Source organism: Primulina huaijiensis, chromosome 9, assembly GCF_012295235.1.
Source record: "Primulina huaijiensis isolate GDHJ02 chromosome 9, ASM1229523v2, whole genome shotgun sequence".
NCBI lineage: Eukaryota > Viridiplantae > Streptophyta > Magnoliopsida > Lamiales > Gesneriaceae > Primulina > Primulina huaijiensis.
In genome coordinates this window covers 22,181,458-22,202,465 of record NC_133314.1, presented here as the reverse complement: position 1 = coordinate 22,202,465, position 21,008 = coordinate 22,181,458, and the positions used below count along the sequence as shown (strand labels likewise).

At 34.5% G+C, this 21,008-nt stretch overlaps 3 protein-coding genes across 10 annotated transcripts; 2 read left to right on the top strand and 1 right to left on the bottom strand.

Moving 5' to 3' along the window:
• The first annotated feature begins 1,392 nt into the window (after nucleotides 1-1,392).
• Nucleotides 1,393-9,197, top strand: LOC140984717 (putative cyclin-B3-1). 5 transcript variants are annotated; one of them, XM_073452286.1, is made up of 23 exons: nucleotides 1,393-1,561; nucleotides 1,988-2,045; nucleotides 2,147-2,231; nucleotides 2,978-3,035; nucleotides 3,178-3,226; nucleotides 3,303-3,396; nucleotides 3,665-3,700; nucleotides 3,858-3,912; nucleotides 4,252-4,294; nucleotides 4,438-4,519; nucleotides 4,641-4,673; nucleotides 4,772-4,829; nucleotides 4,923-4,971; nucleotides 5,066-5,159; nucleotides 5,897-5,957; nucleotides 7,051-7,296; nucleotides 7,384-7,473; nucleotides 7,625-7,714; nucleotides 7,801-7,962; nucleotides 8,054-8,113; nucleotides 8,302-8,400; nucleotides 8,618-8,796; nucleotides 8,875-9,197. In XM_073452286.1, exons 1-23 carry the CDS (start codon nucleotides 1,547-1,549, stop codon nucleotides 9,029-9,031), a joined length of 1,953 nt encoding a protein of 650 aa, XP_073308387.1. In that variant the 5' UTR covers nucleotides 1,393-1,546; the 3' UTR covers nucleotides 9,032-9,197. The 5 variants fall into 5 exon arrangements, with proteins under 5 accessions (XP_073308387.1, XP_073308384.1, XP_073308385.1 ...); XM_073452283.1 differs by having other exon boundaries at nucleotides 4,252-4,351; XM_073452284.1 differs by having other exon boundaries at nucleotides 3,858-3,921.
• Nucleotides 9,198-9,300: 103 nt separating this feature from the next.
• On the bottom strand, nucleotides 9,301-10,730 carry LOC140984719 (uncharacterized). Its single transcript, XM_073452287.1, has 2 exons — nucleotides 10,320-10,730; nucleotides 9,301-10,118 (listed from the first exon to the last, which is right to left on the bottom strand). Exons 1-2 carry the CDS (start codon nucleotides 10,631-10,633, stop codon nucleotides 9,632-9,634), a joined length of 801 nt encoding a protein of 266 aa, XP_073308388.1. The 5' UTR covers nucleotides 10,634-10,730; the 3' UTR covers nucleotides 9,301-9,631.
• Nucleotides 10,731-13,765: 3,035 nt separating this feature from the next.
• Nucleotides 13,766-18,358, top strand: LOC140984122 (uncharacterized). Of its 4 annotated transcripts, XM_073451328.1 has the most exons (15): nucleotides 13,823-13,956; nucleotides 14,108-14,149; nucleotides 14,271-14,305; nucleotides 15,036-15,260; nucleotides 15,382-15,432; nucleotides 15,692-15,822; nucleotides 15,918-16,034; nucleotides 16,206-16,325; nucleotides 16,493-16,569; nucleotides 16,769-16,944; nucleotides 17,059-17,112; nucleotides 17,396-17,505; nucleotides 17,635-17,748; nucleotides 17,847-17,972; nucleotides 18,055-18,352. In XM_073451328.1, the coding sequence occupies exons 4-15, from the start codon at nucleotides 15,081-15,083 to the stop codon at nucleotides 18,080-18,082; spliced, it is 1,284 nt and encodes a 427-aa protein (XP_073307429.1). In that variant the 5' UTR covers nucleotides 13,823-13,956; nucleotides 14,108-14,149; nucleotides 14,271-14,305; nucleotides 15,036-15,080; the 3' UTR covers nucleotides 18,083-18,352. The 4 variants fall into 4 exon arrangements, with proteins under 4 accessions (XP_073307428.1, XP_073307427.1, XP_073307426.1 ...); XM_073451327.1 differs by lacking the exon at nucleotides 14,108-14,149 and having other exon boundaries at nucleotides 13,766-13,956; nucleotides 18,055-18,351; XM_073451326.1 differs by lacking the exons at nucleotides 14,108-14,149; nucleotides 14,271-14,305 and having other exon boundaries at nucleotides 13,785-13,956; nucleotides 16,775-16,944; nucleotides 18,055-18,358.
• The last annotated feature ends 2,650 nt before the right edge of the window (nucleotides 18,359-21,008 follow it).

The window sequence follows — 21,008 nt, the reverse complement described above, 5'->3', positions numbered from 1 at the left end:
TGTTCCTTGTGTTTTGTTGTCTGGTTCCTCGCCTCAGAGCTCCAAACTGCTTCATTCCACAACCTGGACGTAGGTGATAGGGGCATGACATGGTTGACAATTATAAGTTTTGTATGGTGGGCTATGGTAGGGGTGGGCAACAGATCGGGTTACCTGAACTCGTACTCGTTTGGGTGAATTTTTCCCGATAAATTGGGTTATTCGTCACCCAAACCCGACTATATATTTAGTTGGGTTAGGGTCAACGTAGAAAATGGGTAGAGGTTAGGGTCAAGATAAAAAAAAATGTCTACCCAAACTACCTGATTGGATACCCGAAAACTTGAATTGTTTTTTGGGTGGGCAACAGATCGAGTTACCTGAACTCGTACTCGTTTGAGTGCATTTTTTCGGTTAAATTGGGTTATTCGTCACCCGAACCCGACTATATTTTGTTGGGTTAGGGTCAAGGTAGAAAATGGGTAGAGGTTAGGATCAAGATAGAAAAATGTCTACCCAAACTACCGGATTGGATACCCGAGAACTTGAATTGTTTTTTTTTTTTTTAGATTTAATTTGGTCTTAAATTACACATAAAATCGGCTTTTTTACTTTTCTTTTAAAAAATATAAGTGACTTTTCAAGCCTATTAAACATAGATTTTGTAAGCCCATTACACATAGATGACAAATATGTCTCCTTTCCTCCACTAACTATAACCGAATCAAATCGAAGTACTGATCAAATAGATAAAATCCACAAAGCTAAAGGAGGTTTAAGTAGAGATTCAAATGAAGTGAGACCAAAGAAATATATATATGTTTTTAATTAGTCTGCTTGATGTCTCGATTTACATATTTTTTTGCTCGATTTACATACGTGTTAATTTTTACTACTTATTTTAAATAGTTTCAAATATGAATTTTTCTTGTTTAGTTTAGTGTGGAAATTAGACATGATTATTTTCATAATATTATTTTTTTGTAACTACAAAATGAGAAAATTAAATTTTTTTAAGGTGAATTCCAGAACCCGACCCGAACGCAACACTATCGAGTACCCGACTAGTCGGATGGTCACCAGAGTTGGGTTTGGTTCAGGTAATAAAAACAACCTGAAAAAACCTAGGACCCGATCCAAACTACTCGAAATCCGAAAACCCGACCTTTGCCCACCCCTAGCTATGAGTGACTTTCTTCTTTGCTAGGCCAATTTGGGATGACTCGACTCCTATGGCCCATTATAGCGATTAATAATTTGACTTAGTAGTTTGGGGCCATGACCGTTTATTTTGAAGCCCATGGGCTGAAATGAGCAACAGGCAAGGGCCCATGAAAACTGAACTTGCGAAAGACGCTGTTAATATGGCTCCGATGTAAGGGCAATTATGTAGTTTCGAGAGGTCCAATTCAAACCCAACCTGCTTATATTTTTAACGGATATATGTATGACAATTTCCTTTCAATTCCCTCGTCTCCCCCAAATTTTATGGCATTGTGTGTGTAAGAAATTCGAGGAGCGTTTGAAGACTTGATACTTCGTATCATTTGAGAGCTTGTTGGAAGACATGGTGACCGCTAAGGTACGTAAAACTCTTATTTGGTTTCTAGTGTGTTACTTGGATCTCATTGTCGAAAAGGGTTACTTTCTTGATAATCGCCGAACCCTAATGCAGGCTTTGCGGATATGTATGTTTTTTTTTTTTGTTTTTGTTTGCTCTAATTCTGCGATTTTTTGATTTTCTTTACGGAGACCTAAATTGTTGAGAACTTGTACTATTCCTGTGACTTTCTTGACAATCACAAATAATTTTATGTCTTTCTTGATTTTCCTTATTCTTTTGGAATAGTTTTGCTATGATCTGTCTCTTCTTGATATCCAGCCACATAGGATTCAAGGACCAAAATTGTTTCAACAGTTTTGTAATTTTCTCGATTTTCTTTACCATTACAAATCACTTATGAGTTTGCGATTTTATGTATTTTTTGTAATTTTGCTTATAATTAAGGGAAGATTGAAGCAGCACGCAAATCAGCCTACCCGGACTCATAAAATGAATAACAGCGGTAATTTCAGATTTTCGTGATTAGTAGTTGAAGTAATTTTTTTCCCTCGATTCTTGTTTAGTGGTTTTTTTTGTTGGTAATATGTACTTTGCATTACGTAGGGGAAGTGAAGGATTCCAAGAGTTTCAAGGTTTTTACTGAAGCAGAAAAAGAACAAGTTTGTGATTCCATCAACGACCAAACCAAGTAAATACTGATTAGTTTACTATGTTTCCATCTCTGTTTTTGTCCTTCAGATTACACGTAGATTCTGGCTCTGCTATTATAGTTTAGCAGCCTTGATATGGATTTCATGACATGTAAAATCAATCAGGTTGTAGCAATACTTAGAGACTTTTAGGGACCAAACTCTGGCCTACAGTACAACATATTTACAAAATATTACCTTGATCTTCCAACCTAATGAACTCCTTGAAAAATATATATTTCATTAACTCTTAAGCAAAAATTGAGCCTTAATCCTGCCAGTATCAGAACAAAACAATTTGCCGTTGCATTAAAAGAAATTATTTTTCTTACCAAAGCAAGCCCATGGTTTTTGTAGAAACAGAGTTTTTTTTTAAAAAAAGAACTTTGCACGTAAGCAATAAGATATGGGAGAAGCAAGACCTAAGAGCAAACAAGAAGTGGAACAATATGTTGGTGGATGAGTAATTTAAAAATGATCGCCACATTTATTTGCCTTACACAGTTCAAGCATTGGAAAAGTTAAATCAAATTCCATCAGGAAAAAGTGAAAATATGAGAACATTTTGAGAAGCACTTAAAACAATTACTGGCATGTAAATTATTTGCGAGACCAAGGATACCTTCTGATCCTTCTGATTATTCTATGTTTTAACTTAAGTAAATGCTGAATTTTCTTCTCGATTTCTCTCACTTCTTGTAATCAAGTTAATTTAGTTGCTGATTAATTTTTGTGTATGTTGCAGAGGAGAATTAATTCCACCTAGGAGTGGTGGTTATCTGCTTAATGCCAGTGGTTTAAAAGTTAGTATTTGTATTTGTGTTGTTTTATGGAAAGATTGGAGATTTTAGATTTATTGTACAATATGGTACTCATTACTTGATATTTTGCTCACTAAAACTACTATTTGTTTGACTTTTTTGTTTACCCTGTTTATACATATAGAGTGGCATTGGGCGTTTGGAGACATGCAAAAGAAAGCTAGTTAAGCCTGGTACGTGCAAATGGTCCATAAAATGCTGAGTTTGATTGTTTGAGTATATTTTTGTAACAGTATAGAGCCTATGCAGTAAAGATAAATAATGGAAGAAAAGTTTTGGCTGATATCAGCAATTCGAAGGGTGGCTTTACAAAATCTGAACAAGCGAAAAACTCTAGTACCGAGTAAGTTCTATGAATTATTTATTGACTGAATAAAGAATTTTGAGAAATTGTGTAGTACAATTTCATTATGGGTTTAGGAGTATCAGTTGAAAGTCCATGTGAAATAGGAATTAGGATCTTTATGAAGTTGTCAGTATCCATATGTTAATAATAGTTTGAACAATCTTCAAGTAGATGAGGATATCTGAAATAAGTTGTACGCCATGTTTTTTTTCACTAAAAGTGAAGAAAGGAAACAAAAAAAAAGGTAATGATTCCCATATTGCAGGAAGAGCAAATTCGAGAGAATGCTGTATCCTCAAAGGTATGTTGGAAAATTCAGATTTACAGCGCTAGAATATATCTTTCTCTACGTATAATCTGGTCGTATTCTGATTTAAACTCATATGTTACATTTAGTTATCCACCATTTTTTTCTTGTTTCAGTTTTTATTGTTTTTGTGATGATTTCTTGGTCGCAGAGATACAGGTGGCCTGGGAAAAAAGAAACCAATTTCATCAGAGCAACATTTGAGGGTATGCAAAGTAACTTTGATTCTAAAAATATTTACCTTTTGCTGGGTGGACAAGCCGAAAGGCTCATCTTCGTTGTTTTGTGGTCTATGTTAATAGGACACTATGCAAGGTAAATTTAGCTTCAAAATTTATGTATAGATAAACCATAGGTATAGCTGATGTTAAAATCTTTTTAAGGACTTAACTTTTTGATTCTTTCTTTTCCAAAGGACAAGTTTACACAAAAGGGTATATCTTTCATTTATGTAAATTTTAGATCAGATTTCACCTTTCACCTTGCACTTTCTCAATTTATTTTCTCATGTGATGATTCACTTTGTGATCATTCCTCCTTATCAGATTTCTGAAGAAAGTGAAGCTTTGAGATTACCTGTAAAACAAGGTAATGTAAGGTCAGATTTGATTACAGTTGCAACAAGAAATCAAACTATAAGAAAGTGTAAGATTTTGTTTTTCTTCACTTGTCACTGCAATAAATAAAGATTTACAGCTTTTACTTCATGAGTCAAATTAACTTTTTGACAGCTGCCAATGAAAATATAAAAGCCACCTCCTATGAGCAAAGGAGTAAACTTCAAAACCTTGGGTCTATAACTGCAACTGTCAGGTAAAAAAAATGTTTTACTGATTGATCAATTGCAGCTGTCTTAAATTCATTGATTTCTTCGCATTCATATGTTATTTTGAAGAAAAATAAATGTTTGCTTTTCCTTTTCTTTTGGTTCCAGGATATCTGCCAGAATTCCTCTTCATTTGACTAGGTTTTTGAATATGCGTTCTATTTCTTTTATTGAAATCTTGAGTTTAATTCATTTGTAATGTCATTGATTTGCCAAAATGCTGTCTATGGTGTCCGAAGGAAATCTTTACCAATATACAAACAGGGTAACCTGAGTGAAACAAGTGGCTTGACAAAGGTTGTGATGATGTTATGCCTGCTTTTTTATCCTTGGAAATTTCCATGTCTCTTGTTAGGTTGATCTATTTCTCGACTCTCATTTTTTTTACAGAAGAATCCTGAAATGTCAGAGAAATTTAAGGGAAAACATGGCTTTCCTGGTGAGATTTTCTAATAAGGAATGTAATTCACAACTTTGTTCTGAAGATAGTGAATTTAATGAAGATAATGCTGTTTATTTTTTTGTGTTCTCAGTGAAGTCTGTTGTTAGGAGAAGTACTATACCAAAACCGATCATTTTGACCAAACCTCCTTGGGGGAGTAGAGCTAGTGATGGATTTGTGATGAAGTAAGTTAAACAATTCATTTTTCATTATATTGGACCTACTTCTTGTTGAATATGTAAGAACGGTGAAGTGAATATCTAGGGGATGTGGACTTGGGTTTTTTTGCTCACACAATGAGCTTGTTCAACGATTAGGAATACACACAAAGAAGGAATTATGGAACATGGGTTGGAACTTTTAATGAGCTTCATTATTTGACATCAGATTGTACTATGACATGTAGGCCCATCTTTTTCATATCTGAAGCTTTTAAATAATCGAGGCATAGATATTTGATGGTACATAACTCAGCCACCTCAATGCAAATCGTAATGTGGCAAAGGGAGAAATGTTTGGTGCTGAGCTGCATTGTTTCTGTTAAATAATATTAAATGCATACTTTCTAGATGAATGTGATTGGTCTCCTGTCACATGTTTTTTATTTGTTCCTTTATAACATCTGATTAGTGGACTCGGTTCATTTTCATACAATTTGAAACGTAATAAGTTGCTCAATCTTTAAAAGTATAATGCTCCGCTTTGTTTACCTTCCTCTTGTTTGGCCTCCGAGAGAACATAGATTTGATTTAGACTTTAAGATGCAGTAGATTGCAATGCGGAAGAATTCTGAGTTGTATAGACTAAACTAAATTTAGATCCTCTCGTTATATGGCATTTACTTCGGAGTCCAATCCGATGAAATAGAGATTGAGTTTGTTGTATAGTTTTTTTGTTGATATATATAGTATGCCTTTTTCAGGGCGTCAAGTGCTCAAACGAAGGTGGATGCCAGAGTAGTTTTGCCAAGGAAGTCTGTCAAAGTAAGTGAAATGTTTGAAGGAGTTCCTCTTTTGTCCTGCACAATTCGGACGTGTTTAGCTCCATAGAGAAATAGAGATGTTTAGAATTGCATTTCTACGACTTATGTGACCAAGTCTATGTTTCATAAGGGAGCAGCGAATGGAAATTTTGGTGAGAATATTCAGCACAACCGCATATCTTTCTCAAACTACTTTTAAGTTTATGTATGTGATGATGCTACCCGGAATAGGCCATAAATATCTGTACCCATCGTTTGACATGAGACTTCGTCTTTCCTACTTTGGTCAAAGCTATGACGATTACCATTACTGATTTGACGAGAGACTCTTAAGTTAAAGACTATGTTCTATGGATTTTGTACTGCTTTTCGCCTTTAAAAATCCTAGAGCCATCGTTTGCTAGGTTTATTTTTCTAAATTGTGGATTCCTGATAAACATAAAATGAGTACCATGTTCCTGCGGCATTATGTTACATGGGGTGTTGGAGCATTTTGGCAACGTCATTGTTTCTGTTGTGCACATGATCCTTTTCATTCAGCTTCACATACCCGGCCTATCTCTTATGATTCAATGCTGATTTGCAAAATGAACATTCTGAAGGTAGTGAGTAAATTATGCCGAATTTATGCCACATTATGTGTACACTTGCCATAAAAAGTTCACTTGTTACTGCTGTTTCCAAAGAATGTGACTGTTTCGGAGACATGTGTGTCACCATTTTAAGACATCTATTGAGGTGAAATCTCCTTATTCAGATTCCTATGCGGGTGAGGCTTGACAGTGTCTCATTACTTGTCGAAAGCTAAACTTTCTATTGAAATTATTACTTCAACTCCTGAGCATCTAACTTCGTTACATGTGCGGGTGAGGCTTGATAGTGTCTCATTACTTGCCGAAAGCTAAACTTTCTATTGAAATTATTACAACAACAACTCCTGAGCTTGTAACTTGATTACATGTGCTCTCGGCTCTGTCTTAGTGCTTGTAATTTGGAATCATAAAGCATTTTAACACTTATTCAACTAAATAAGCAAAAGTTCTGTCAAGTGAAGTCTTGTTTGTTGTGAAAATCACACGCATTCTCATTTTCAGACAAACCCAAAATTCCAGCGGGTCCTTGGTACAAACAAATTGAAATCTGGTTCGGTTGCTTCATCCAAGAAAAAGCAGGACAAGGGCTCTGTATCGAAAGTTATTCCTTCTTCCCTTGAGGAACTTGTTTCAAAGGAGGATCTTTGTGGTGGTGCTAGCGACAGTGATAGAACTTCCACCACAATTGGGAAGAAAAAATCTTATCGCAGGAACTCATACACGCGTCTACTGATGTCTGTGTCAAAGGTTAGTACCAACAAAATACCCTTTTAAAGTTCGTTAGTAACTGCTTGTAAACAGTTTCTAAACCAATTTCATGAATTTTAACTGTAGGATGCAATTCCAAAAATTTATGATGATCGCAACCATCTTGAAGTCGCTGAATATGTTAATGATATATATCAGTATTATTGGGTCATGGAGGTTATTTTTTTCCCATCACCCATAATCTGTATTGTTAAGAGTGGTAGTTTCGGTGGATTTTCGAACCTTCTTATTAGTTCTCCTTATTTGGACTCTTGCCCTTTATTTTTAACCTCGTCTGTGCATTACCTTCTTCAGTATTCAATTGCAGGGACAGAATCCCTTGATGAAGAATTATATGGAAATTCAAAAGGAGATTACACCACAAATGCGGGGTATATTAATCAATTGGATTATCGAGGTATCTCATTCGCTCTTCTTTGTAATCTTTTGCTAGCTTGAGTAAACTGTAAACGATCTCTCTGTGTGCAAACATTTGGGTTGTAGGTTCATACGAAGTTTGATTTGATGGAGGAAACACTTTTCCTCACAGTTTTGTTGTTAGACCGTTTCCTGTCCCTTGAGATCATAAAGAAGAATGAAATGCAGTTAGTTGGCCTAACTGCTCTTTTGTTGGCATCAAAATATGAAGACTTTTGGCATCCTCGGGTAATGATTTTAAAACACTTGAACTCTGCATTCTCGTACAGTGTGCTGTAATAAGTACTTTATCCTTAATTGTTTGATGTGTTAATCACAGGTAGCTGACTTAATAAGCATCTCAGCAGAGACTTACACAAGAGATCAAATGCTTAAAATGGTAGTTATATCATTTCTGTTGTCTCTTTCATGAATGGACTCTATGTTCTCTGCTGCAAGAACATCGGTTTTTGCACTATTCATTTTTTCATTGCTGAAAGCATAACTAGTAAATGATTTATCCATATGGCCATATCACGAGAAGCAGTGGTTATTTACCATGTATAAGTCTACACGTCTGAATTGCAGGAGAAGGAAATGTTGCGGAGATTGAAGTTCCGCCTTAATGAACCAACTCTCTATGTTTTCATGCTAAGATTTATCAGGGCTGCTCAAGCAGATACCAAGGTATGCAACCAAAACTGTTGGATTGTTTTGTAATCCATAACTGCACAAACTGAAAGCAGAAATAGGAACTCTTTTATCTAATTATTTGTGAATGCGGGTAATATGATGGCCTTTCAAAGTATTATCTAATTTGGTTCCAGGTTGCTGTGCATCTTGAAGTCTCGTGTTAATGTGATTTATCATTTGGTCTGTAACTCTCTTGAACATTGTTTTTCAGTTGAAACATCTGGCTTTTTACCTCATTGAGATTTGCTTGGTTGAATACGAAGCCTTGAATTACAAACCTTCAATGTTGTGCGCGTCTGCCATCTACCTTGCACGATGTACAATGGGAATTACTCCACCATGGACTTCACTTCTAGCAAAACACGCACGCTATGAAGAATCTCAAATCAGGTTTACTTTTTGTAGAAATAAGTTGTTCCTCAACTTTTATATTAAATATAGATGAGTTACACTTACTGAATTCTGCAGGGAGTGCGCAGAGATGATTCTGAAGTTTCACAAAGCTTCCAAAACAAATCTATTGAAAGTCACTTATGACAAGTATGGAAAGCTTGGCCACGGCAGGGCTGCAAATATAAAGCCTTTGGTAATGCTCCCTGAATACTGTTCCCACGTGCCCTGCTGATTCATTCCATCATGGGGTCCCATAGTTCTGATCTAATGTTGTAGATGTTAAAGCTACTATATGTTTCATATTTTCCCGTGGATTTCACATTTTTGTTCAATCCGCAAAAGATGTAAATTGATGTATCATCTTAGTGGCATCTGTCATTGACAATATTTCTTGGATAGTTTTGGTGCTGCAGAAATTTAATCCTGTTATATAGCGAAAACTAATGGATTTTGTTCGCAAACATAAATCTGAAAAGTTTTTTGTACGCAGATAATAACAAGGAGAAGAAGAATTTAATCCTCTAACAGGAATGCGAATGTTTACACACAGATACTTTTCTCTTCCACATCGAAACAAGTAATGAAATATGGTGGTTTCAAGTTCAAGAAAACAAATGGGAGAATTGAACTAGTCAAAACTAAAAACTGAATTTTCTGTTTGGACTTTCAATAAATATATATTTGCCATGTGATACATACCATTCTCTTCTACAGTGTATTTAAAGCACATGGACTACTCAATCTCCCATTTCCCAAATTCTCTGGCATTCCCCATCCATTTACATGACCGTATTTCTTCTGGTGTATGTAAGAAAGTGGAAGTATCCAAACTCTATGAACAAATAGCTAAGCAATCCTGCGAAATCATCAAACTACTGCGATCCAGAGTCTCTTTTACTGCCTTGTAGAACTCTACCCATGTGCACGAATGAGCATCTGTAGGACTCCACAAAAATGTGGGATTCGGGCTAGCAGGGCAAGCGGCGACCAAGTCTATAACAGAGGCCGCAGGTCTCAATTGTTGAGGAAAATTGAACGCCAGGTTATCGACTTTGTGTTCGTATATTTTCCCATTTCTATCTAATTTATAGCGTGACGTGCCTTGAAACTGCCCTTTTGCTTCCCAAGGAACTCGAGGGACACCCTTCAAGTTCCATCTAATCAGAATCACATTCTCAGAGGGCTGCCAAATTCTTAAAACATCCAATGATATCTCCCGGAACAAGATTTTACCATGAAATCTCAATGCCCAGAATACCAACTTGTACTTTTCGATTCCAGTAAATGTGTTTAAAGGGTCCTTAAATGTTATATCATCCCTGCCAAGTTATCGAATAAATAAATAAAAACATATAAATAAATAACCACAAATTCAGCAGAATGCTTACTCATATTCTACAAAGTAGCGGGGAATTCAACATGTGACAAACAGACATAATAAAAAATCTGAAAATTTTCAAATATCTGAGAAAATTTCACTTGAAGAAACTTAGAACAGACATGTTCAGGAGAAAGGGTACCTGTAAATATCATAATTAAGGTCTTTGGTAAAAATGACAGGTAGGTCTTCACGGAGAGTCCGCACAGCTGAGCCTAAATTGACGTAAAAATCATTTCTTTCGTCCTGCTTCTTATCCTGCACACCTTGGGTCCGGTTAACCTGCGCCAAACCACGGGGCGGGGGAGGTTCGAGCTTGGTCTGAGGTGAAGTAGCAGAAATTGAAACGGATGAAAGAGTTGACAAAGAAGAAGAGGCTTGGTGAAGAACAATGGCGGAGAGTTTGTCTTTGGGTTGAAGAAGAGTTGGAGAAAGATTTGGCAGAATATAGGCCATTTATTTTCTTGCGACTGCCTTCCAGCAATTTTCTTTTTAGTTATATGTGTGGGGGTTTTCTTTCTTTGAAGTTTTGAGCAAAGAAATAATATTTCTGTTTATATGCAAGTACGAGACAATTTGTTTCTAATTTTAGATATTATAAATATCATTTAGTTTCCTTGAGTTTGAGTAACAATAATACAAGAGAACCAAAAATCATTCATTCATTGATCACTTTCCGAGGCCACACTCATTTGGATAGGTGGCGTAACCACGATCTCTCGTTTTCTTGTCTCTTTGTTTAAAATGAGTATCAATTGTAGAGAGATAAGTTTGGGAGCAATTGGGATGCTACCTCTCGCTCTCTACTTTTAATTAATGTTAATCTTACACCCTTGAATTCGACAACTCTTTGGACGTGTTTTGGACTATTTTTCATTTTAAATGAAATTAAAAATAAAATTCACTATTGAAAATTCTCTTGTCATTCAAAAAAAAATCCGATATGATGGATTTGAATGCAGGCGCTTCTGAATGCAGCAGCTTCAGCGATGGGAAGCCTGTGCCAGAATCTCAGCACCAAATCTCTTTCGGCAACGTAAAGCGCTGAAAGAAAACACCATTACTATATTAAGTGCATCAGTGACTCTAATTTGTTGCCTTTTTTTTCCTTTTCACGAGTGCATTGAAATCGAAACAATAAAATTAAAAGAAATCAATCGAGCCGAAAAACAAAGCTTTCATCGAACGATTGTATAATCTTCATCGACTTTTCTATGATTTTAAGGAAAAAATAAATATATTAAGTGCAGTTTTAAGGTAATAAAAATGAGATCATCTTTCTAGAATTTTCTTTTATTGTTTAGGTAAAATAAAGTAAAATGATAACATCCACTTAATCTCCATAAAAATCTTCACTTCAAATTTACTTTTTGATTACTTAATCTCCATGGACTGCGAATAACTGGAGAAGTAGGACAGCCACCTGGAGGAATATATGGCGTACGTAGTTGGACAACTGGGTGGCTGAGGCCAGCATGGAGGAATATATGGGGGGATGGGACCGCTGGGAGCTGGGGACAACAACGGGAGGCTGAGGACAACAACACGGAGGAGTGGCTGGGGGATTGGGAGGATTGACAGGACTGGGTGAAGGAGTGACAGGAGGCTTGGTTGGAGTCAAAAGTATCTAGATACCCTCTGGAAAACATAAATTCATCTTGAACAGTTTACGTTTCATAAAAATCGAAACTTACATAATTCTTGTTCTTTAAAATTTATCGTCTAACTAAAGAGCATGCACGAAGAAGAAATGATACTTATTAATTTTCAGAAGAAAAATTTTTTTGCACTTGATTGGATTTAATTATGAGCAATTCTAATCCTGTTAACTATGGCAAATGTAAAATATTCTAGCTTCAGTTGATGTTATAAAGAGATAAACCGCCATCTCTATTCTCTACAATACTTGAAATCTATTTCGAGTAATTGCTAATTAATTATCACAAAAACAGCAATATTGATACGAGGAAATTAAAATAATAAAAAATGTATTGTTGCAAAAATAACTTATATATTTTCCCATTTATTCTATCGACATTATCAAACTTACTACATTCTTGTAAGAATCATCTTTATGGCCTTCTTCGCTGCTGCCGCCGCCGCCAGCATCCGCCACCTCCTCCACCATGATCATCGCCACTGCCACTGGCGCCACCAGACCCACAATCTTTGTAACACATGCACCGTAGGAACCACTCTTTACATTCGCCAAATAAAAAGCCTTCCTTCTCGCAAATTGGAGCACAATTATCAATTCTAAAGCACAAACCCTTGAATATTTTGCTTCTTTTCTCGCATAATGCTGTTTCTGCATATAATCTGTTTTCTTGCATAACTGCGCACACCAAAAAAAAAAAAGAAAAAGAAAAAGAAAAATCGGCATTTAAATACGTAATTTGGTCAACTGTTGAAAAAATTTTATGGTGTTCGTAATTAAATACGTCATGCATTTTAGTAAAATGGGAAAAAAATTTAAATAAAATTTTTTTAAAAAAAAAGTTCTAAAGAAAGTCGTGCTTAGGATCGATAACTTTTTGAAACAGAATTACAAATTTAAAATGACATATTTCTTGTGATATATGTTTCACAATTTTGCAAGTAGCATTACTTATTCACAATTCGATGAATAAGTAAGGATAGTTGTTGTGATTCTCCATATTTTTTACATGATTGTTATTTCTGTAGTACGGTAATTATAATCTGATATATTATTACGAATAAAAGGCATTAAAAGTCCAATCGTTTTATTCTATTATTCATTTTCGTTTCTGTATTAAAAATGTATCAGGCATTTTCCTTCTTTTTCTTTCCTTCAAATGTGGAAAATTGAAATTTTAGTCTAAGTTGATATGTTTTTTTTTCGGGAAATTGGCCTTCAGTCCCCAGCCGTCGTTTTTTTTTGTGTTCAGTCCCTGGGTACTTTTTTAGTACCACATTTCCACATGAAGTGTACCACAATTTGTATGACATAATACCACAATTTTGTGGGTAGGGAGTAAACCAAATAAATGTTTTGATTGGGGATTTTTCACCAACTTCCCCTATTTTCTTTAATCATGTAACTTGTCGATGTTTGATTTTTATTCACTAACTTGGTTTTTTTTTTTTGAGGGTCTTTTTTCACTTAAAACCAATAAATATATCAAATATTATTTATTTATAATCGATACTTTCTTACATGACTCATATAACAAAAATAAAACATATATTATACACATTAAAATCTATCTAAAGAAAAATAAAGAGAAACGAGAAGTTTTTTCTCCATTGTTTTGAAATATTGAGTGTCGTTTTGCTTTATTTTCCCTTTAATTTGTTTTTATTTAGATTTAAAAAAGTAATACTCTTAGCATAAAAAATAATATTTTTTCATAGATAACCCAAATAAGAGATTTGTTTCACAAAATACGACATGTGAAACCGTCTCACCCAAATTTTTGTTATCATAGAAAATTTCATTTAAAAGGCTAATTTGTCAAATAAGGCTCTCTGGATGACCGTTCAGCCACGTGTCACCAGAGACAATGACCCTACAACAACAAAAAGGAAAGTCCAACTGTCGTCAAATGATTTTCAACCGCCTTTCTTGAGGATCACTCATCGGATTTGGATCCATTTTACTACAAAGGCCTTTATTTTCTCCTCTCCTCTTTCTTCGCTGAATTTATTCATTAAAAAGTAGATTGATAGAAATCAAAGGTCCCTTGACCTTCTCCTTCCCTTTCATGCCCTCTTACTTCGACTTTCAGAATTCTTGGGGACCTCCATTCCCCACCTTGGTACGCAATTTTTCTTATTCCCAGATTTTTATATTTTTTCTTGATCGTGACGTGACCCCTTTGTTCTTGCGTCGGATTCATCGTATATTATATTTATATGATCGCGTGTATTTTCTTAAATCTTGATCGACAAGAACGTGTATTTTTACAGGAGAAAATTACAGGACTGTGTAATGTTGCAATTTGATATAATGTATATTCTCTCGATCTTCGCATTTTCACACGATTTGTTTTATTTGGTGATGACATCAAATTTCGCCTGCTTGTTATTTCTTGGAGCAGGGTTTATAATATTTTTCTCTTGCATTAATCAGGTTATTCATAGGGTGCAGCGAGCGGGTTTTTGCAGGTTTGGGAACAAAGGGTTTTGTTTGGCTTGAATGTCGTGTGGCATTATCTTTTATTTGCACAACTCTTGGCTTCTTGATTTCACGGCAGATCTTATAAACCTAATCAATGGAAACGAATGTCCTGACATGTTAAATATTTTTGAAGTTCTTACTTATGTCTTCTTGGCTCTTGTTCTAAATGAGAAAAAAGTTTACGAGGTGATTGAAGAAAAGTTGGCGAAGCCATGAGAATCACTAGGAGAAATCGTGATGATTAATGAGAAAAGCCATTAGATCACGGTGTTCTTAAAATTCTTGAGCAAATTACTGATAATAGTACCTATTGTTTTCCCCCCTAAAAAGGCTGTCTTGATTAGTACTATTGTCTTGACTAATGTTAGTAATGCGTAAGTAATAATGATATCGAGATCTCCAAAAAAATGAAAATTTTGCCTTCAAATTCTGGATGATGATCCAAAATACTTTTCTGCCTATTTACTTCTGGTTAGTCATGTTGCTTATTCCCAAAGATCAGAAATTTTTGTGAAATTGTGAGATTCCTGGTTTCTTTTCTAAACATTTATTTCAAGAATCTCTCCAACAAGTTTCCGCAGAAGCCTTGATTCTGAGGTCCAGTTAGAAACATCACTTTCTGCAATATGTATAGTGCGCTAATTTTTACTTGTTTGGATTTTCTGCATTTAATTTTCATATGGTTCCTAATATTCACGCTGAGCTGTCTTCTGTTAGCTGTCATGTGATGAGAAAAATTCAGTGAATCTACAAGAATCAAGAATGTCATCTGTCAGCTTCAAATACTGGGATGATTGTGTGGATCCTCTAGACATGGACTCAATGTGGGCAGATCCTGATGTTAAAGCAGAGTGGCTCAATGTTGGAGAGACCAAGGGATCAAAGGTCCATCTCTCACGTGATCCTGATGGTCAACCTTATTTAACACAAACAGAGATGAAGGTAAAGTCGACCAAATCTCTATCAGGATAACACCAAACCGAATGAGCTATATTGCCTCCGACGAATAAATTTTCTGTCTAAATAAAAATCTAACCTCTGAGCTCTGAATAATGATTTGTAGGCTGTGGCTGGAATCATTGTCCAAAGGCATTTTATCTCGCAGATAGATTCGGTACGACTACTCAAATGCAATTCTGGTTAAACAATAATTGTGTTAAGTTAATGGTCAAGGAATAAAATTTTAACCTAATGAGATTATTAGACATGGGATAATCTAGCCCCTTGAATATGTATCTTTGGCAAAAAATTGTTCTTTATTGAAACCTGTCACCAGTTTGCAGCCTAGCATTAAAAGGTTATCTAGAAACTTAGTTAAAACTACATCAGTTTCTATCTTATTGTTTAGTCTGTCATGTATATGTGCTTCATAGGACATGCTTTGTGCTATTGCTGAGCTTGAAAGTGATCGGCAGCCTCTTGCCACGAGGTATAACAAAAAATCCAAAGAGGTCACTGTTGGTGTAATGCAAATGTCACCTAAAATTGCAGAATGGCTGATCAGGTGCCAATTAATTATTCTAAGACTCTGATTGGATATTTATTTTCAAATTGAAAATTGAAACCGGAAAAAACGAGTTAAGTTGTGTTTTCATGCAGAGATCAGGGTTACCGGACCTATGAATTGGACGTGGATTCAAAACTTCTATACAAGCCTTTCGTGAATGTGTATCTTGCTGCATCCTATCTAAAATGTTTATCAAATTTCGATCAAAAGTAAGTGGTAAAGAGGGAATTCATTCTTCACTGTAGTTGTTCTCTCTCTCTCTCTCTCTCTCTCTCTCTCTTTTTCTGTTTTTCTTTTTCTTTCCGTGTGCACTATATGACATCCTTAGAATAAATTTTCCTGAACCTAAGCTTAACATTTAAAAATAATTGTATTTTTAGAGAAAGAAGTGAAGAGTTCATGGTAAGGGCTTATAAAGGGGGTATGAAGAAGGCTGCCCACAAGTCAACTTTGCAATACTGGAAGAAGTATCTCTCGGTCAGGGAAAGTCTTCCATCCAGGTATCTATCTACTCTCCTTAGTTAGAGCCCTGTTAAAACTTATAAATCACTAGGATAAGCTTTTAATATATGGTAGATTTATTTTGATAAAATTAAAGGTTATATAATCTATTGAACCATGCCTATGGCCAGAAATTCGGTGACTGTATCATCTCTCTAAATTTCAGAAAATTTTTCGGGGTTGGATCTGTGCCTAATGCTCCTTCAGCCTCTGCCTTATCTGATCCTGGTTCTCCAAGGAAAGGTATTCCTGATAGTAAAATTTATGTCTCTGCTTGGTAGTACTGTCTGTGGATATTACAATCTTGAAATACGTATTTTATTATTTCTATGCAGCCTGTGATGAGCTAGTGTATGAATGCACATCATCTAACCCCTTTCTATGCTTTTCAGTTAATATCTGTATTAATAGAGCTACTTCAATTTACTTACTCTACATAAAGGTGCAGCTCCAATCAAAACAACATGGGATGCAAGAACCTCCCCTGAAGACATGGAGCAGATGTGGAATAATCCTAACGTAATCAAGGAATGGAACAAATCTGGTGAGAAACCAGGAAAAGTGCGATTCTCTCATGATGCGGAGAGGCGCCCTTATCTTTCTCGAGTAGAACTAAAGGTCAGAATGCAGACAGCATAGTTCCCTTTCTTCTTGGATAAATTATGAACACTTTGATCATTCCTATTTTTCTTGGATAAGTAGTGATACTGATTGTGGTTCTATTTTTTGTAGGCAGTAGCAGAAAACATTTTGGGAAAGCACTTCAGCACCAAAGGAGTGAAACCTGTCAGTATTCGAGTTGTTTTCCAGATTTATGTGAAATTCCGTATCGGGTATCTTGCAACCAGTTATTGTGAGTTAATATGGGAAATTGGGCCAGTTGAATTTCTACAAAACTAGTACATAAAGGAAATGAAAGAACCAATTAACTAAGTGCAATAGTCGATGATTTTAAACACCGGATGTATCTTGATTATTTATCTAGGTTTTAGTTCTTGGGCACAAATCTAGATAGCCATTACAGGATATCAGTATAGATAAACTGTGCATGCATGATATTCTTCTACAGTTTGTTTTATGCGCTATCGCCGAGATGGTTTGCATGCGGTTCGTGGATGGAATTGGGCAACGAACAGGACTTATGGGAATTGACTATCCCACAGCACGATGGCTTTACAAGTATGTATACCGAACTTCGAAAAGCTAATGATTCATTATACACACAAAATCCTCCAAAGTGTAATCTTGGTTAGGGCTCAAAATATATTTTCAAGATGGATTTTTAAATTTGTGGGATCCAATGTTTAGGGACTTGGGCTACAAAAGTTACGAAGTTGAGTCCGTGGAAGATCTTACCAAGCCTTTTGTTTCCATGTACTTTGGTGCAGCCTATATGGCTTGGTTATCAGAATACGATGGCAGGTATGCATCTCATATAATGCTACCAACTAATAATTTTTTCAGTTAAGTGGTTTTCTTTACAATCCTGAATCAACATGTCAATCTTCATTAATCATCAGGGAAAGAACTCCGGAATTTGTCGTTCAGGCCTATCTTTCGGGCCCGCAGAATGTAAACCTTCAAGAAACCGGTCCACTATGGCGTAAGTTTCAGGAAACGTTAACCCGCTATGAAGATAATAAGAAGTAAGGATCGTGCAATTTTTTTGGTATTGATTAAGCTTTATCTTTTATGTTCATATCCTGATGAACGAAGTTTCTCTTATAGGGAACAAGGCAGCTGCATCATTCTGTGAGTCACGCGATTGTTTAATTGTCATTTTCACTTTTACTTGAGAGAACAATGTTGTCTTTGAAAATCATTCACTCATTTTCTGCTTCTGCCCACACAAAAAATGGCAACTATGCTCATACTTAGCTTGTTGTATTTACTATTAGATGCAAAATGTGAATTGATAAATAAGCTTTGCTGTCATATGGTCAGTTTCAAAGGTAAGTTTGTTCTTTTTTTTCATTAATTGCTGACAAAGAACTAAAGTTTGTCCCTCTCCATTGCATTATTTGGTCTTTCTCACTTAAGCTAAGTCTCAATGGTTCTGTCAAAGATTATAGTTCATCTGACATGAAGGTCTCGAGTTTAGACGAGTTCATGGTATTACATCTCCCCGATTTTTTTTTAAAAAAAATCTTAAGTTATTCTCCCTAAAATCGAACTACTCGTACGTGAACTCTGTTCCAATATGGTGTCCCATTCTTGGACCTACCTCCGGTAAGGATATTTGGATTTGGACTTATTTAGATGGAATAGGCCGAGCCTCGAAGCCCATAACCCGTTAGAACATTAATGGGCCCACCCAAAGAGTTGCTCAAACATGAATTGGGTGTCGCGTCAACTTAGGCCCAGTGGAATATTCTTCCCTTGAGTTTTGGTTGTTGCTTATCAAAATATTTATGCCCTATATTTAATTCGATTCATTTGAACCAATTATTTCGCGCTTTTGTCGTTTAGCATTAGAATTATCACAAAAATTCCTATTTCATTTGAACCAATTATTTCGCGCTTTTGTCGTTTAACGATACGAGTCAAACTTATGAAACAGATTTTTAATTTGACTTAATTCATGAAAAATATTTTTTTATGTTAAAAATATTTCTTTTTGTTTTAAATTTGAATCGAGAAAAATATTTTTTTATGCTAAAAATATTTTTTTTATTTTAAATATGAATCAAGTTGATTTGTTTGACAAATATAGATTCGCGATATTTTTTCACCTACTCTAATATTATATTTAAATTTAGAAAACATTTTTTCAAATATAAAATAGAAAGACATGATGGAAGCATCTTGAAAAGTCTTAATCCTTGTAGGACAAATAATCCAACCGTCCATTGGACATTTTACTAATATATAATAATTTCGTTGAGAAGTCGTTTTGTTTAAATTCTAAAAGTTGAAACATTAATTAAAAAAAATCGATAACGTGGCATCTAAAATGATTAAAAGTTTACCATGGAGTATTGTCCAAGTTTATTTTAATTAAATTTTTTTATAAAAAATAACTTTTAAATGTTTTAGACATCGATACTTGCCAAGTTCTTCGCTGAGAAAAAGTTTAAAAAAATTTGATAATTTGGATTTTAAATTACTCAGTGTATCAAAAATTGAAATCAATAATTCTGATTAGAATAATATCTTCCAGATTAAATAAATTGACATATATTTTGAATATATGAGCCAATAATTCATAACAAATAATTGTAAATGCGAGAGTGACGTGTGGCCCTCAATCGGATGTTAAATTCTATCATATTGCCATTTAATAATTTTGAAAGTTACGTTTTTTAATTATTATTATTATTATATGGACTTATAGGTTTTATATTATACTAGGTAAGTCTTACTCAGGTTTATAATTAAATATATATAAGCATTTATATTTGGCTCTAGACAAACTAATCATGTGTTCATATTTGTGTAGGTCTTATTTAATAATTTAATTTTAAAAGTCATAAGTATTTTGATTATTGTAATTTTTTATTTTCTTTTATATCTATAGTCATACGATTAGTATTTCGAGTTGGCATTGTGCTTAACAAAGTAAAAAAATATGAAACAACAAAGAATTTATAAAATCGAAAATAGTTAGGAAAAAGATTGAGTTGGTATTAAAATAAGAGAATTTTAATAACAAGTCTCAAACTGGACATAAAATATTTGTTCATCTTAAAATTTAATCATAGATCTACTCCATAAATAGGTAATTATAAATTCGAAAATAGAGCATCCATATTTAAATCAGGGTAGTGGTTGTAAGGGTGCCACAATTAATGACATGGTTAACGTTAATGGATTTACGAATGTGACAACTTTAACTTAAATATTAGTTGTAATATGAACAATTAAATAATCGATAAGAACATTTAAAATCTTAGTGTAATCAAAGAGTTTTGAAAACTCGTTAATGTAGATATGATTTCAATAGATATAACATTTTTTACTTGATAATTTAGTTGATGTATTTATGAATTTTGTAATTTCGAGTTTTTAAGATATTTAAACATGATAATCAATTTAATACACAGGACAGCTGAATAGATGATTACAACGAGAGACTAATAAAAGAAATCAAAGTATCTGAATAGAAATTGTTTGGAACTCGTATTAAGAAGAAAACGCAAGTCAGTAACATGTAAGCAAAAGAAATTAACATGGAGGTGGTTGATGTATTATAAAGAAAATAAAGTAACGAAGTGGGGGAGCAGTTTTCATATACGTTTATTTGATCAAGCGTAATCAAAAACTTATAATATGTCCACACACATGGACTATTACTAAGCATTTTCGATACTATGAGATAAATGTTTTATTATTCATTTAATGTACATTGTTGTTTTGATGGAGCTCGTTGGTATTTAGAGTTGTCTCAATGTCTGTCGCACAGTTTAGCAGGAGCAGGCGCTTTGATTCCATGTTAAGTATTCTTCGTAAGATGATTGTACATACTGAGTTGGAGTAAAATCTTCTTATTAGTTCTTCAACTTCTTTTTGAAATAGATAGTTGTATTGAAATGTCCACAGTCGATACATGTACAGTAAAGATTGTTTTCCAATGAATTTAGTTGATATATTGAACATATAATTAGCAAATGATGGGTATTGAGAAACTATAACATAGCAAGTATTTTTTTTCCTTTGTATCCAAGGAAAAAAAACACATCACT